The sequence below is a fragment of the Danio rerio genome, chromosome 12, assembly GCF_052040795.2.
Source record: "Danio rerio strain M-AB ecotype USA chromosome 12, GRCz13ab, whole genome shotgun sequence".
NCBI lineage: Eukaryota > Metazoa > Chordata > Actinopteri > Cypriniformes > Danionidae > Danio > Danio rerio.
Genome location: NC_141032.1, coordinates 33,210,999 through 33,225,166, shown reverse-complemented (window position 1 = coordinate 33,225,166; position 14,168 = coordinate 33,210,999). Strand labels below are relative to the sequence as shown.

Here is a 14,168-nt window from a genome sequence, read left to right as displayed (position 1 = left end):
TAATAATAATATTCATATTAATAATAATAATAATTCCTTACATTTATATAGCGCTTTCCTGGACACTCAAAGCACTTTACACCTTTTTTGACGGCAATCTCCTCATCCATCACCAATGTGCAGCATCCACCTGGCCAGATCGCACACCACACACCAGCTGATTAGATGAGAGAAGACAGAGTGATGACGCCACTTATGATATGGGTATGGTTAGGAGGCCATGATGGCAAAGGCCATGATGACAGAGGCCAGTGGGCAAATTTGGCAAAGATTCTGGGAACCCCTTCTCTTTTCCAAAGGACACCCTGGGATTTTTAATGACCTCAGAGAAATAGGAGCATCCAAAAGACAGCGCTTACAAAGCAGTATAGAGTCCCCTTCACTATACTGGGGCGTTAGGTAAGGCCACAGGTTGAGCGTCACCTGCCTGCTGGTCTCATTAACATCACTTCCGGCAGCAACCTAGCTTCCCAATGTAGTCTCCCATCCAGGTACTGACCGGGCACAGCCTTGCTTAGCTTCAGATATATATATATATAAACTTATATCATTTCTACATTTTTAGCGTCTCTTTTGCTTTAATGATTTCACCTCTACCTGTTCGTAAGAAAAATAAATTCAATGAGGCATAAAAATTATAATTAGCAAGAGAGAGAATAGCAGAGAATGTTAAATCTTTATTTTTCATTAATTTTTTATTTCAATCTTCCATGTAATATCATTTGTTTTCATTTTCCAAAATATTCATCATCTGAAATAGACTTGTGTGAAGATCAAACACTTTGATAACGTTTGTGACTGTCAGCTTGAGCCATTGACAGCTAAAGAAACAAAGCTCCAACCACAACTTCTCTCCCTCTCAGCCTTGTTTTGAAACAATGCCGGAGTGGCTATCAAAGAACACTGTGGCTATTGTTTTACAAAAGCTGTCTTTCTCTGGAGTAAATCCGCCCCAAAAAAAAAAAAAAAACAATACACAAAACAGAACGTTGCTCCTCATCTTGATGAAAGGAGAGATGTGGGGGCTTTGAAAACAACAGAAACACAAGGCCGACTCTCTTTGGCCTTTTGCCTGTCAGCTGAGGCGTTTGCTCACTGTCCTAAAGTTGAAACAACCATCACAAAACAACACAAACATAAACACATGAAATGCATGACCTACCTCAACACAGCCTTGCATCAGAGCGGCTCTTCGGGCTATGGAAGCAAAAAGAAGGCAACATATTGTCGGAGGTTATGTCAACACATTCGCCAACAATCAATAGTGTCAGAATCACTTAGATGAGCGTGTCTGAAATGCACAGCGCGGAAAAAATACACACCAGATGGACTATAATGTGTCCTGTGATGAAATGCTCTGTGATGCCGCTATTTGTAATAAATAATTCAGTCAAAATCTCCGGACTGAGCGGTTGATAAAGTGTCTGTCAAGCTGCTTTTCCTCAGTCTGAACAGAATGTGACGCTTGTGTTTGCCTGTAATTGCATATTTGATGGAGACATCAGAAAACAACGCTATAGAGAGCCACTACCGCTATAGGGATTTAAAAACTGTGATGATGTCAAAGAGGACCTTCATTGCAAACGGAAGGAAAGTGTAAAGGTAACTTTTGTACATTTTGTACATTTTGTACAAAACATATAGGGATTTAAAAACTGTGATGATGTCAAAGAGGACCTTCATTGCAAACGGAAGGAAAGTGTAAAGGTAACTTTTGTACATTACGGACAATTTGATTCTTCAAAAGTTAATAAAAATATTCAAATTTCATTCATAAAACTTGTTTAAAGTTTTAAAAATATTTTTTCTCCAAATTGGATGGATGGATGGATAATAAACGGACGGACGGACGGACGGACGGACGGACGGACGGACAGACAGACAGACAGACAGACAGACAGACAGACAGACAGATAGATAGATAGATAGATAGATAGATAGATAGATAGATAGATAGATAGATAGATAGATAGACGGACGGACGTACAGAAAATAAAATAAAAAAATTAAAGTAAAATAAACAACCTAGAGGCCTTTGTCTTTCATATTACCTGCTTCTTATACAAATGATCAACTAAGTCAAGTTATTATTTGTTGTTGCTAAAACTTGGATAGGCAACAAGACTTTTGTGAGGTAGTGGGTATAATGCCTAGGAAAACTATGGAAAATCCTTACAAAAACTGATTTTTTATACTTTGTCTAAAAACCATCAGGCATTGTTTACAATACCAGAATTTCACACATTGCTGGTAACATATTTTAAAGGTAATATGTGGAATTTTAATTACGTGTTGACGGATTTTAATTACAATAAACTATGTCTTTTTATATTACTATTTTACAAATAAATGTTGTTAAACACTATAACCACCAGGGTAACTTCCGTCCATTCTGTATCCGTTTTCAAACAAAAAAAGAAAAACTATGAAAACTGCAGTTTTTTTTTCTTTTGCTAAAAAAAAAAAAAAAAAGAAAAAAAAAACGAGATTTTGGCTCAATTGTCATTTTTAGTTTAGGGTAAGAAATTTAAAATTCATTATACAAGCTGTGCTAAACATTCTTTTTTCTCTGATTGGTCAACCAAATCTGCGATGTCAAATAATAGTCCTATATATATACATATATAAAACTAAACAAACGGTATCAATTATTATTATTATTTAGGCCTACAGTACTGTTCTGAAACACTGATGCAAACAAGGTGCTGCTAGGAAATGGTTATCTTTGCTCAGCATCTAGTGCACAGCAGCAAGATGTTAGGCCGCAAACTATGACCTTATTTTAATGACAAATGTGTAATAACACTGCTAATTTACATTTTTATTTAATGTATGCATACGCAATGAATGTAAGCCTGTTCACTGGTCAAATGATAGAATATGTAAACTTAGTTTATATATATATATGATTAAATAATAATAATTAAAAGCCTGGGTGCTGATCCGCAGAGGGCTTTTATTTTAAGGGCGACATCACAAGCTCAGATTTGGTTGACCAATCAGAGGAAATGAGACCAATGCTGCGTTTCAGCACCGCCTACATGTGTATAATGAATTTTAAAGTCGTTTATCTGTTTTCTTACTCTAAACCAAAAAATTAAAAAAGCAAAAGAAAAATGTCAGTTTTCTTAGTTTTCCTTTTTTTTTTTGTTAGACAATGGATATAGAATGGATGGAAGATACCCTGATTCATAACCTAGGTCAACATAACCTCAAAAAAAAAAAAAAAAAGAAAAAAAAGTTTATTCTCGAAGTCTCTAATAACAGACATCTTAAAGCAAATCAAAAATGTAATTTTTTATTCAATCACCAAATTAAATAATTATTTTAAAATAATGTTATATTATACTAAAATAATATTTTAAACTGAGTTCTTTTTCATTAAACCATTATGTATATTTTAACAGATAGAAAAATAAATTTCTTCTGGAATATTTCCAAACATCTTAGCATCCCTGTGTGTCCACCTGATAACCCTCAGCTTAAAATAACCCAGCTCAAGACACTGCCTAATGAAAAGTATGATTTAACCCAAATGACACTTACGCATTCTGTTAAAACTGTTTACATGCCATTTTTTTTCCTTTACATTGTGCCATATATAGAATGCCTTTTGTGGCGTGTTGTGAAAAGGTCATGGCTGAACAAGGCTCGGTGTGTGTTGGTAAGGCTCGTGAGGTGAGGCAGATTTGTATAGGTAAACTCTAGCATTGGGGAATAATGGCAGAGTGGCTTTAGTTGTCTTTAGAGAAATGCATAATGGGAAAGGTCTGTGACGTTTTCAAAGGTAAACTCTAGTCTCTGTGACGGGCCTCTGGCAGCAGCGTTTCTACATCTCTAGAAGAGTATAAAAGCTCCGGCCGCTCTTCTGTGACTGAACGGCACTACGGCGTCCACAACCTGCTCTGCAACCATGGGGAAGGTAGGCAATCAGAACGGTACCACTATAGTTGGTTAGTTAATTAGTAAGTAGACTGGTTAAAACTGCTATTTGCATAAGACGGTATGAGTTATTTGCCACATCATGGACGCATGCGATGAACACCAATGCTGAAAAACTCTGCATTCAATTCAGCAAAAAAAGGAAGCTGGTGGGCATTGCTGTTCTTTAGCAAATGTGAGCTGCTATTGCTCAGCACTCTTGTTTTACATAATGGAAATCAGCAAACAGCATCCCATACTGGTTCCATCAGGTCAGACATACCTTGTGCTGATGACCCAGATTGTTTTCAGCAGGAATCATTGGCTTGAATCCAATCTTGACAAACTAGAGAGAAGATAGCATCTCGAAATCAAAGGTCTAGAAAAGTACATTTATACATAATATAATCTGAAAATATGATCAGAAATCCATGTTTGCTTTATGGTATTTTGATTCGTAGTCAAAAAAAATAAGTAAATAAATATACTAAATAATATATATACTTACTCCCAGGGCTGTTTATATTGAAGTTTATATTTAGCCACACCATATTGGTGTTTCGTAACATCTCATTTTTACGAGCTGCGTCGTTACCCCAATGCTCAACCCCTCATCTGGAGGATCAGGATGTACACACATACACTACGGACAGTTTAGCTTACCCAACACACCTATAGCACATGTCTTTGGACTTAGGGAAAACAGAGCAATATACATACAGACTGTATAGATATTTAAAAACTTTAAAATGACTTTCATCTTCTTAAATTAACTTTAACTTAAATTAAAATGGAATGAGGAAATATAAAGCAGAAGAATAGATGGTCGAGAATTTTATTAAATAATTATTTTATGATTAATGATTTAGTAATGATTTAGTGATCTAGTGCCGTCTAAAATGAACATTTTTCTCAGGTTCCAGTGTGTATGTAAATTCAGTAATTTCACTTTAATAGTAGGTTGTTTATACTTTAAGGTTCTTTTCATTGCAGTTAAACTGAAATAAATACTCAATTTAGAAGAAAAAATCAGTCATGCTATATTTAAGGTAAATTTCTGCCTATTAACTAAAATATACAGTTAAAGTCAGAATTATTAGCCCCCCTTTGATTTTTTTTCTTTTTTTAAATATTTCCCAAATGATGTTTAACAGAGCAAGGAAATTGTCACAGTATGTGTGATATAATTGTTTTCTTCTAGAGAAAGTCTTATTTGTATTATTCCGGCTGAAATAAAAGCAGTGTTTTTTTTTAACCATTTTAAGGTCAGAATTATTAGCCCCTTTAAGCTATATCTTTTTTCGATAGAACAGAACAAACCACCGTTATACAATAACTTGCCTAATTACCCTATTCTGCCTAGTTAACCTAATTAAGAAAATGTCACTTGAAGCTGTATAGAGGTGTCTTGAAAAATATCTAGTAAAATATTATTTACTGTCATCATGGCAAAGAAAAAATAAATCAGTTATTAGAAATGAGTTAATAAAACTATTATGTTTAGAAATGTGTTGAAAAAAAATCTGCTCTCTGTTGAACAGAAATAGGGGAAAAAATAAACTAGGCCAATATTTTAAACTGTATAACTTTTACCTCAGTAAACTATTAATTTGCTGCTCATTGGTAGATTTTTGACATTTCCGAGATTCCCAGGCATTCCTCAATGGTGTTATCAAGACTTTCAGAAAAAGGAAAAAAAAAATAGTGTGAGTGATGACAGCAGCCAGAGGAGAGAATAAGGTCAAATTTACTCTGAGCCCCATTGACACTGCACTAGAAACACCTCGCATAAGTGGTAATTGTTTTTTTTATAATTTGAAGCAAAAATGATATAATACATTCATTAATACATATAATGTTCATATGTTTTTTTTTTTAAATAATGAAGATATTAAACACTTTCAAGGATTTAAGATTAGGATGACTGTTAAACATCAGTCTTGTGAGAAAGCTCCATAACTTTGATCTTCTCTGAAGGTGGCAACTTCTAGCACTGATCCATCAAAATGCACTTGTTTACTGAATGAGTTTTGACAAACTGAATCAGGATAGCCTTTTCTTCCCACTGTACCTTCTCTAATCACCATCTTTCTGTGGTCAGATTGTCTTCTACGAAGGCCGCAACTTCCAGGGCCGCTCTTACGAGTGCTCCTCTGACTGCTCCGACACCTACAACTACTTCAACTGCTGTAACTCCATCCGTGTCATGGGAGGTCACTGGGTGGGTTACGAGAAGCCCAACTTCATGGGCTATCAGTACGTCCTGGGCCGTGGGGAGTACCCTGACTATCACCACTGGATGGGCTTCAACAACTGCATCAGATCTTGTCAGATGTTCCCCCCAGTAAGTCAATCAAACTGATGGGTTTCATTTCACACAGTTAAACACCTTCACACAAAAAAAGCAACGTCAATCAATCAGTCCTTTGAAGTATTTCATATATGCAGAGGGGGGAAAAAAACAAGTTCACAGGTCCGCCAGGAGATTTAGTTATTTGAAATGGAGCAAGACACACTCGGATGACTGCGCAGCTCATCATCATTCCATTCATCCCTGCTTTTTTTATTTTTTGGCAGAGGAAGAATCATGACACTGTCACTAGAGTTAGTTCGACGAAAAGTGACTAAACGTCTACTTGAAAATCTTTGAAAGTTGTAGGTTTACAGCAGGAAGTCATGTTCAAAGGCTCTGTTTTAAACAGCGGCGTCAAGAATGCAGAGCTTTGCCTCCCAAACGTTCTGACAACAGGTCTCTCGAATGCGTTGATTATTGACTCCTCTAAAGCCCTAAACGCTGTTTTTGCTCTCCACTCAACAGTACAGAGGAGCCTACCGTATGAGGATCTACAACAGGCCCGAGATGTACGGACACATGATGGAGTTCACCGACGACTGCCCTAATGTCTACGATCGCTTTGGCTACCACGGCATCTACTCCTGCAACTGTATGGAGGGCTTCTGGACCTTCTATGAGCACCCCAACTATAGAGGCCGTCAGTATTTCCTGAGACCCGGAGAATACAGAGCCTGCAGCGACTGGGGTTGCATGAATCCCATGATTGGCTCCTTCAGGAGAATGAGGAGCAGTTTCATGTAAACGCTGTTTTGCCATTAAAGACTAATTAAAATGGGTTTCGCATACTGCCTTTTCTTCATTACACTCGGTAGCGAAGAAAACAGAGTTTGTTCAGCTTGCCAGTTGTTTTTCAAATGAGAGATCCATTGATCTACTTCCCAGTGCACATCAAAATAAAGACTGAATGTCTGTTTCAAGCCAAACCTGTCTTTTCAAAACTGACATTCATTTTAGTCTCATTCCAAACCATGAAACGTGGCCATGTGAGAGGATAATTTATATGCAATTATGGGTAACACTTTATATTGGTGGTCTTCTTTAGACGTTATGTTGACTATAAGCAACTTTGCAAGCGGTGTTGGTAAGTAATAATAATAATAATAATAATAATAATAATAATGATAATAATAATAATAATAATAATAATAATAATAATAATAATGATGATGATGATGATAACGATACTGATAATAATAATGATCATAATAATGATAATTATAATGATAATAATAATAATAATAATAATATAAATAATAATAATGATGATGATGATAATAATGATTGTAATGAAAATAATAATAATAATAATAATAATAATAATAATAATAATAATAATAATAATAATAATAATAATAAATAAAAATATTAAAAAATATATAATAAATTTAAATAATTTAAAAATACATAAATAAAAAATTTAAAAATAAAATAAAACATAGTTTAACATTATTTTCCTTATTAACTAGATTAAAAAAATAAAACGCAACTTAAAATCCTTATATATTACTTTTATTCCAACACTTTGCATCAACATCAACTTTCATGAATCCTAACCCTTTTCTTCTAATGAGAGTTACCTGTACTATACAATAATCTGTAATATTACTTATAGTGTACAGAATACCTAAAAAGGAGTGTTAAAATAATAGCATGACCCAATTTAAAACTGAGATAATTTAATATTCCAGCATTTTATCCTCATTTATGTGCCCTGCCATTTACATGTCTAAACTAAAAGCAGAGTTGGCAACTTTTTTGTCAAGCGCCGAAAAGTGCAGTGGTGCTGTCTTTGAAGAGAGAGAGAAAAAAAGACACAAAGGGGGGCACACGACGGCAGATCTACAGTCGCATCCAGCCTATACAACACATTGTGCTGACCAGACAGAGTTTTGTGAGTCAGACACAAAGCCCTGATCCATGCCGGCTCTATAAAGAGGTCCTGACCTCAGAAATGGTTTGGTCTGCTCACAGAACAGTCACAATGTCCAAGGTAAGTGACCAAATTGTGTCTGTAAGTTATACAGATGGAGATGTTATTATAAAAGAATAGAGATTTAAAAAAAAGATGGAAATGTTATTGTAAAATTATAAACTTAAAGCCACATCAGATATTACCAACAGACACTGATAGAAGCAGACAATCATTATACAACCTGAGAGGTACCAATTTAGCATGTCTAAACTGAATAATACAAGCTCCGAAAAATGTGTCCATTACTGTCTGTCAGAGTGTGATTAACCTTGAAAGCATACCTGTATTCCTGCGTTGTTCTTTCATTCTCATTGACCAACAGATTACTTTCTATGAAGAGAAGAACTTCCAGGGCCGTCACTATGATTGCACTGGAGACTGCGCTGACATGCAGTCCCACTTTAATCGCTGCAACTCCATCCGAGTAGACAGTGGTAGCTGGGTGGCTTATGAGAAGCCCAACTTTTCTGGATACCAGTACATGCTGTTCAAGGGTGAATACCCTGATTTCCAGCACTGGGCTGGATTCAACGACTGCATTCGCTCCTGCCGCGTGGTTCCTGCTGTGAGTACTGTACAGTCAGCTGTAGTAGAAAACAGTACTGATTGATACTTTTGAAATATTATTTCAATCAAAAAGCATGATGGTAATACGTTTACAATTTGCATCAAGTTTCAGATGAATTACATATAGCTCAAGTCGCTGCTTACTTTTTATTGCAGCTTTATTATTTAGTCTTAAGGAAAATCTGATGTTTGCTATATTTGCATAATTTTCAGGGTTCATACGATCATGGAAAATCTGGAAAAGTCTTGGAATTTTGACATGGCATTTTCCAGGCCTAAAAAAAGTTCTGGAAAAACAGAAAAACCCACAAAGTTTTGGAAAAGTCCTGGAAATTACATTTACATTTAGTCATTTAGCAAATGTTTTGTTCAAAGCAACTTAAGCTGCGGTCACACTAGAGCTTGTGCATGCAAAATTCTGTCTTATGGCGCTGCGAATAGGGGTGGTATTAAACAATATGATTAGACGTTAATAAAAGTGAGCGTTAATAAAAGTGCTCCATATTCAAAATTTCTTATTTTAAAATGTATCTATTCGTCTAACCCAATTACCTGATGTGATTTCGCAGGTACGAATTCACCAAGCCACAGCGAATGCAGTGAAATGCAAAACGTGCAAAACGCACGTGGTTGCATTTCCGGTCTGCCGCATTTGCATGCGAAAAGTACAGTGTGATCGTGGCTTTACAATAGAAGTAGTTTTACCTATTATCTAAGATTATTACTAAGATTATCTAAAATTAGTTTGACAAATATCTCTAAATTAGAATGGACGTTAGTTGTTTTTACGTTTCTCTTCTTGGCCAAAAACATGCTCTCACATCATTAGTGCTGTGTAAGCATCATCTGTTTCACATAGATATAAAAATAAATTGAAACTATTGCGTGTTTTATGATATGCTGTAATAAATCTAAACGTTCATTGTTTTTCTTATGATTTATCAACTATACGTAGACATTATATGAAACATTAGGTCATGAAAATTAACTTAAAAGTCCTGGAAAAGTTCTGGAATTTTTGCCGTAAAAATGTGTAAGAACCCTAAATTTTACTGATCAGTATTAGATTTTCTTTGCACAATAACTGTTGAATTGTTTAACAAAAAAAACGAAGGATTTTTCAACTACGGATACTGTACTATCACTGTATTTTAATACATTTAAAAAAAAAAAAGGTTGAAAAGAACAAACTTTAGTGTTGCCTTCTAAATAACAAATCGAATGATTTTTGAATGACAAAGGCACTCACTGTTTTACACTTAATTTAAAAATGATTGCCATTGATTACATAATTGTGTGACCAGTGTCATACAAGTCGTCTATTATATAAAGTGTGCTTTAATCAATTTTTTTAAGAATTCAAAAGACAATATTACAATATATTAAAGTGAACATGATGATAATTTTGAATTATTAAATACCACCACATCTATTAGGTAACATTTAAATAAATTTGACAAGAATTTTTTATGCACGTTTTACATTGAACTTGCATTTTAAAATGCTTGTATTAAAGTACATTTGTAATTAATTTATGTAGGTACATCTGTAAATACAATACTGGCTCTAACCACTTAACCAACCCATTCAACAAAAGCAAACTTCAACTGAATTCCACCTCATTAGCAGAAAAAAAGATTTGATTTGTTTGAAAAGAATTTATGTAATGTTAAAAACACCTTCACAATAATAATTAAAAATAATAATTAAAAAATATCTACTGTTTGCAAACAAGTTTTCTTGTTTGAATACTCACCTCGTCACTCATTGGTCAGTTGAATAGATATAGGCTTACGTTTCGAGTCTCTAAAGATTAATAAAAAATATGAGTTTTCGCCTCTAGTAAAGCTCAATTAAAGCTGTACTGACTGTGAAAAGTCTGATGTGTTTGGTTCTTTCAAATGTCTTACTCAAATGCCTTAAACTCTTACGTTGTGCTATATGTCATCCAGGACAATGTTATTTTAGTATCATATTCTTTAATCTTTAAAAAAAAAAAAAAAATATATATATATATATATATATATATATATATATATAAATATCTACAATTTCCAAACAAGCTTCCTTGTCTGAATACTCACCTGTTCACTTATTGGTTGGTTAAATGAATATAGGCCAACCCCAAACTCGCACTATTGGCTGATCCAATGAGCATAACGCCGGCTTGATCAAACAATACAAAATATGAAATTTTAATGAAACGATTCAACTTCATAAATGATTATGCAGTAAAGAAAAAAATCATAGACTTTACCTAATAGAACACCATTTTTTTTCACCCACAGTACACTGGAAACTACAGGATGAAGATTTTTGAGCGCGCCGATTTTGGCGGTCAGGCAATGGAGCTGAATGAAGATTGTCCTGACCTGCGCCAGCGTTTCCACAATGGCGACATCTCTTCAGCTAATGTGATGGAGGGCTACTGGATCCTCCACGAGCACCCCAACTACACTGGTCGCCAGTTCTTCCTGCGTCCCGGCGAATACAGGAGGTACATCGAGTGGGGAAGTCAAAGTCCCACCATCGGCTCCCTGCGACGTGTTACTGACCCCAAATGAAGATCCAAATCCAAAGCGCAAACACCTCTCCCAATGTGTCGACAGCACCGCCTGTCCATGCAATGACCATGTCTGACCTTCGGGGCCTGTGGATCTGTCGTGCTCAATGTATTTGTGATGCTTCTTGTAATGCGGCACATTTAGCTTCGCTTTAAGCAGAGCTATCTGTCTTCTTCGGCATTGACAATCGTGCAAATTGTGTATTTTATCTGCACCCTTCCCTTCCACAAATACAACTGGAAATAAAGGAGAAATTGATTAAAATCAAACAAGTTTGTAATGCAATGAATGAAAACATGCCAAAAAATGTTGTACACGCAGCACACATCTATCGCCTTGATCATGCATGACGTCAGCTTGAGCCTGAGAGACAAAAGAAAATTATTAAGGAAACGGCTCGTTCTTTGAACAGAGTTATTAAAGAACAAAAAAAAGGGGGTATCTGAGGATGGGAGCGCAGAAGACTTTTATAAGATCACATGATGTCTAGCAGACGCTTTGGGCCCTTGAAAGAGGCCCCATATTAGCAGCACATCATAGGGCAGCGCAGACTCAAAGAGGAAAAGTCAAAGTGGCCTGGTCTTCGCCCCGAGCACGCGGCTCTCTCTCAGAACACAAAACAAAACCAAGTCCATATCTCAGCTCATGCATTTTTCATAAGGTGCGCATACCCAGCTCTTTCAGAGATAAATATCAATTATTGAAATTGTTAATTAGAAGCCCGTAATTGGCAAAGATACAAATGAATAAATAACTTTGACGATTAATTATTGATTTTAAAAAATGGAGCTCTGCAGGGAGCACGTTTCGAGTCTCTAAAGATCAAGGAAAGACCAAAAATATGAGTTTTCGCCTCTAGTAAAGCTCAATTAAAGCTGTACTGACTGCAAAAGTCTGATGGGTTTGGTTCTTTCAAATTTCTCACTCAAACACCCTAAACTCAAGTTAGACCTTCATGTGTATCACCCAGGCCAGTGTTATTTTAGTATCACATTATGACTATTTTTATATATTAATTTTATTCAGTCGCTTTTTATAAGTTAGATTTTATTAATTTAGTACATCAAGAGAAACAATAAAAATGAAAATTACTTTCTTGGCAACTTGCTACAAGGTTTAGGTTTTCTGTGCATGTCATTAATAGGGCTGATACAGTAGTTTAATGCACAGGTGTCAAACTCAGTTCCTGGAGGGCCGCAGCTCTGAACAGTTTACTTCCAACCCTCATTAAACACACCTGATCAAACCTGACTGAGTCCTTCAGGCTTGCTTGAAACCTACACATAAGTGTGTTTGAGCAAAGTTAGAACTAAACTGTGCAAGGCTGCGGCCCTCCAAACTGTGTATGACACCCCTGGTTTAATGCCTTAATTTAAAAAAAATAATGCAGACCAAAGACCAGAATACAGCTATTCTCCTAAATGTCTATGTATGTGGTGCATTAATGCTACAGTACGCTGAGGTCATTGATTGATTAAGAAAATGTAATGTGTTAATTGCAATCATAGTCTTTGATTAATCTAGATTAATCAAAAATTAATCAGACTACTTATTTAAATTGAGCTGAAACAACAAAATTCTTGAGTTTTTTCGGAGGGCAACTTAATTGCTTTATGTTCAATCCACTTACACTTGTATAAACTAATAAGTTAACTTAAGTAGTTCATGTTGTCATAACACAAATACATTTTTGCATTTTTAACATTTTTTACAATGAACATTAAAATCAAGAGATGTTTGACAATCTAGTTAAAGGAAACAGATCCTGCGGAACTGTTACCCTAAGGCAGACTTTATTACTTGGACTCTTTCAATATTGTACAAGTCTGGTATGGTAGTGATGCCTGACAACGTCAACCAAATATATATACACAACTAAAGTCCGAATTATCAACCCCCTTTGAATTTTTTATTTTTTTTTTTAATTTCCCAAATGATGTTCAACACAGTAAGGACATTTTCACATTAAGTCTGATATTTTTTCTTCTGGAGAGAGTCTTATTTGTTTTATTTTGGCTAGAATAAAATCATTTTTTTTTATTTAAAAAAAATATGAATAAAAAATTTAGGGACAAAATTATTAGCCCCTTTAAGCTATATTTTTTCTCGATAGTCTACAGAACAAACCATCGTTATACAATAACTTGCCTAATTTTATTTATATTTATATATATATATATATATATATATATATATATATATATATATATATATATATATATATATATATACACATATATATATATATATATATATATATATATATATATATATATATATATATACACACATATATATATATATATATATATATATACACACACACACACACACACACACACAAGCATACAAATATTGGCAAAATGCAACGTCTAGCGAACTTAAGACTGATGTCAGTCTAAAATTTGGTTCTAAAATCATTTGTTAATATCTGACATCAAACCAAGGTTGGGCTGAAGTCAGAAATCAGTATAATGTCATGATTTGTGATGTCAATCTTGTGAATATTGAACAGTCACTTTAGTCTGAAGTTGGGTTAAGAGTCTAATGTTGATTTGTGACCCAGCCCAAATAAGATGAACCAATGCTTCAATTATTTATTCATAAAGAGACCTATTCACATAAGTACCAAAAAATCTGTCATTTGAATGAAATAATGATGAGTTAACTTACTCAGACGAGCAAAACGGCAAACTAAAGAGAGGATTGCTTTCTTATATTATTTCATTAAAACACATAGATGAATGAATAGGGTAAAAAAAGGGGTAGTTCATCCAAAATTGAAATC

General features: G+C 34.7%; 2 protein-coding genes across 2 annotated transcripts; both read left to right on the top strand.

Moving 5' to 3' along the window:
- Positions 1-3,822: 3,822 nt before the first annotated feature.
- On the top strand, positions 3,823-7,200 carry crygmxl2 (crystallin, gamma MX, like 2). The gene is given in 3 exon segments (NM_001024427.2): positions 3,823-3,922; positions 6,023-6,265; positions 6,740-7,200. Coding segments are annotated over 3 exon segments (531 nt in total). The 5' UTR covers positions 3,823-3,913; the 3' UTR covers positions 7,019-7,200.
- A 1,043-nt stretch (positions 7,201-8,243) lies between these two features.
- crygmx (crystallin, gamma MX) lies at positions 8,244-11,649 on the top strand. The gene is given in 3 exon segments (NM_001013262.1): positions 8,244-8,267; positions 8,572-8,814; positions 11,105-11,649. Coding segments are annotated over 3 exon segments (528 nt in total). The 5' UTR covers positions 8,244-8,258; the 3' UTR covers positions 11,381-11,649.
- Positions 11,650-14,168: the final 2,519 nt, after the last annotated feature.